The sequence below is a fragment of the Aptenodytes forsteri genome, unplaced genomic scaffold, assembly GCF_000699145.1.
Source record: "Aptenodytes forsteri isolate BGI_AS27 unplaced genomic scaffold, ASM69914v1 Scaffold7, whole genome shotgun sequence".
Taxonomy (NCBI): Eukaryota; Metazoa; Chordata; class Aves; order Sphenisciformes; family Spheniscidae; genus Aptenodytes; species Aptenodytes forsteri.
The window spans coordinates 1766544-1768533 of NW_008795919.1; the positions used below are offsets into that span (position 1 = coordinate 1766544).

At 58.4% G+C, this 1990-nt stretch overlaps 1 protein-coding gene across 1 annotated transcript; it reads left to right on the forward strand.

Annotated features, from left to right (window-relative positions):
* The first annotated feature begins 64 nt into the window (after window positions 1–64).
* Window positions 65–1433, forward strand: LOC103903537 (interferon alpha-inducible protein 27-like protein 2A). The gene is made up of 3 exons (XM_009284752.2): window positions 65–169; window positions 528–689; window positions 1155–1433. Exons 1-3 carry the CDS (start codon window positions 121–123, stop codon window positions 1274–1276), a joined length of 333 nt encoding a protein of 110 aa, XP_009283027.1. The 5' UTR covers window positions 65–120; the 3' UTR covers window positions 1277–1433.
* Window positions 1434–1990: the final 557 nt, after the last annotated feature.

Consider the following 1990-nt stretch of genomic DNA (forward strand, 5'->3'; position numbering starts at 1 on the left):
GCCGGGGGAGCTGCTGCCGGCACAGCCGCTCCTGCCCTGCCCGGCGCAGGGCGCTCGGCCCCGTCCGAGCGAAGCTTTCCCGCCTGCCCGCCCTCCTGCCTGCCTTTTTCCTTCTTAGCGATGAAAAACAGAATCGAAGGAGCAACCATTGGAGCCGCTGTCGGAGTAGGTGAGGGTCTGGCGTTGGATCGGCAGCGCTTGGGTTCGCTGCCCGGTCCTGTCCCCAGGCTGGCAGTGGGGGACCTGACCGGGCTGGGGGGCTGCGAGTGCCGGGGAGACTTTGGGCGCAGCTGTGAGGGAGGGGGCAGCGCTGGCCTGTGCCTGGAAATCTGTCTGCACCTGCTGCTGCAGCCCTGCACGCCTCTCCTCTCCTCCCCGAGGATGGGGTGTCCCCATCCCTGCACCCGCAGCCCTCTCTCCCTGCTCTGACGCCTCTGTCCTTCCTGGGAGGCTGGATCCGGCATGCTGGTGGCAGGGGAGATGTGGGTCGCAGAGACCACACTGACACCATGATGGCCTGCCTGCAGGAGTGGCACTCGTTGGCATCCCAGCAGGCATCTGCGCGCTGGGGTTTACGGCAGCCGGCATCACCGCTGGGTCTGTGGCTGCCAAGATGATGTCAGCAGCTGCCATAGCCAACAACGGAGGAGTGGCTGCCGGCAGCGCTGTGGCCGTGCTGCAGTCGATCGGTGAGTGGGGAGGGCAGGGGAGCTGAGCTGCGCTGGGTTCATCCCCAGAGGTGTTGCACGGGGTTATACACTTGGCTTGCTGTAGAGCCAAACCAGCCCTTTAACCCATCATTGGCCTGAATTACCCAAAACTGTGGGGAAGGGATAAATCCACAATGTAGTAAGAAGAGTCAGGACTTGCTGGGGTAGGGCACCCAAGGCTGAGGACATCGGGGGCTGTGCAGGTAGGCATCTGCTCTTCTGCCAAGAACAACGCCTGCATTCGTCGGCAGCACTGGCCGGAGCCAGAAAGGGGCTCGCTGTGCTCAGGGAGCAGAGCCCGCTCCCAGGCCGGCTCTCCGGCACAGTCTGGAGAGGTCCTTGGCTCTCTGCCCAGAAGTCCTTGGCTATCTCTGCCTGGTGCTCGGTCCCTCAGCAGGCAGCATCGATGATCCCGGGGCATCACGCCTCTTTCTGTCTTTGCAGGAGCTGCAGGTTTCTCTCTTGGTGCCAAAATTGGGCTGACGTCTATGCTGGGGCCGCTCGGTGCGGCAGCTGGTGCCACACTGTTTAAGGGGAAGACAACTCCAGATGACGAACCCAAGTGAAGCCGAGAAGGTGCCTGAGCCCGAGGGTTCTGCCAGGCAGCGTAGCAGGCGCTGGGAAGCCCTCGCAGACCCCCCAGTGACTCGGCCGCCCTCTTAAGAGCTGCGGATCCACTTGAGCAATGAATATATTGAAACCAATAAAAGTGGTTTGCAGGTGGGGGTGTTGTGGTGGTTGGTGTGTGGTCGGGGCCCAGGTGCCCACCAAGCGCCTCAGGATTTGCAGTGGTCCAGGAACAGACCCAAACTGGCAGATTTTTCAGTCCTGCACTCTCTCCCCTAAAAAGCCGAGACGCTGGCAAGGCTGTAGATAGGTTTGTTATAAACTATGTTTAATTTACATTGTGTGTGGTGACGGATGATAGACTGGACTGACATGTGGCACGTGTCCCATACTGTGTCCCAAGCATGGGTGAACAAGGCTCTCCCTGGCAATCAGCTGGGTTTCAATTACTATACTCTCTATAATTAATTACTTAAATGCATCAAGCAACAGTGTTGGTCAACAAGCGGACACAGTCTTTCCCTACCACTTCTGCAGTTCACACGCCATTGTTCTCAATCCTATTTCCAATTTTCCCTGTCTCCTGAAGTGAACACCGGCCATCCCTGTGCAAACCCAGCTCACCTCAAATGATGGCATGAAAGTCTCAGCTGCATAGTAAGAATAATATATTAAGCCTCCATTAAAACAGATACTCTCCCTTGCACCCCCAG

Coding starts and splice junctions, on each gene's coding strand:
- LOC103903537 (XM_009284752.2), top strand. CDS start 121: ATGAAAAACAGAATCGAAGGAGCAACCATTGGAGCCGCTGTCGGAGTA. Junction 170..527: donor TGGAGCCGCTGTCGGAGTAG/GTGAGGGTCTGG, acceptor GCCTGCCTGCAG/GAGTGGCACTCGTTGGCATC. Junction 690..1,154: donor GGCCGTGCTGCAGTCGATCG/GTGAGTGGGGAG, acceptor CTGTCTTTGCAG/GAGCTGCAGGTTTCTCTCTT.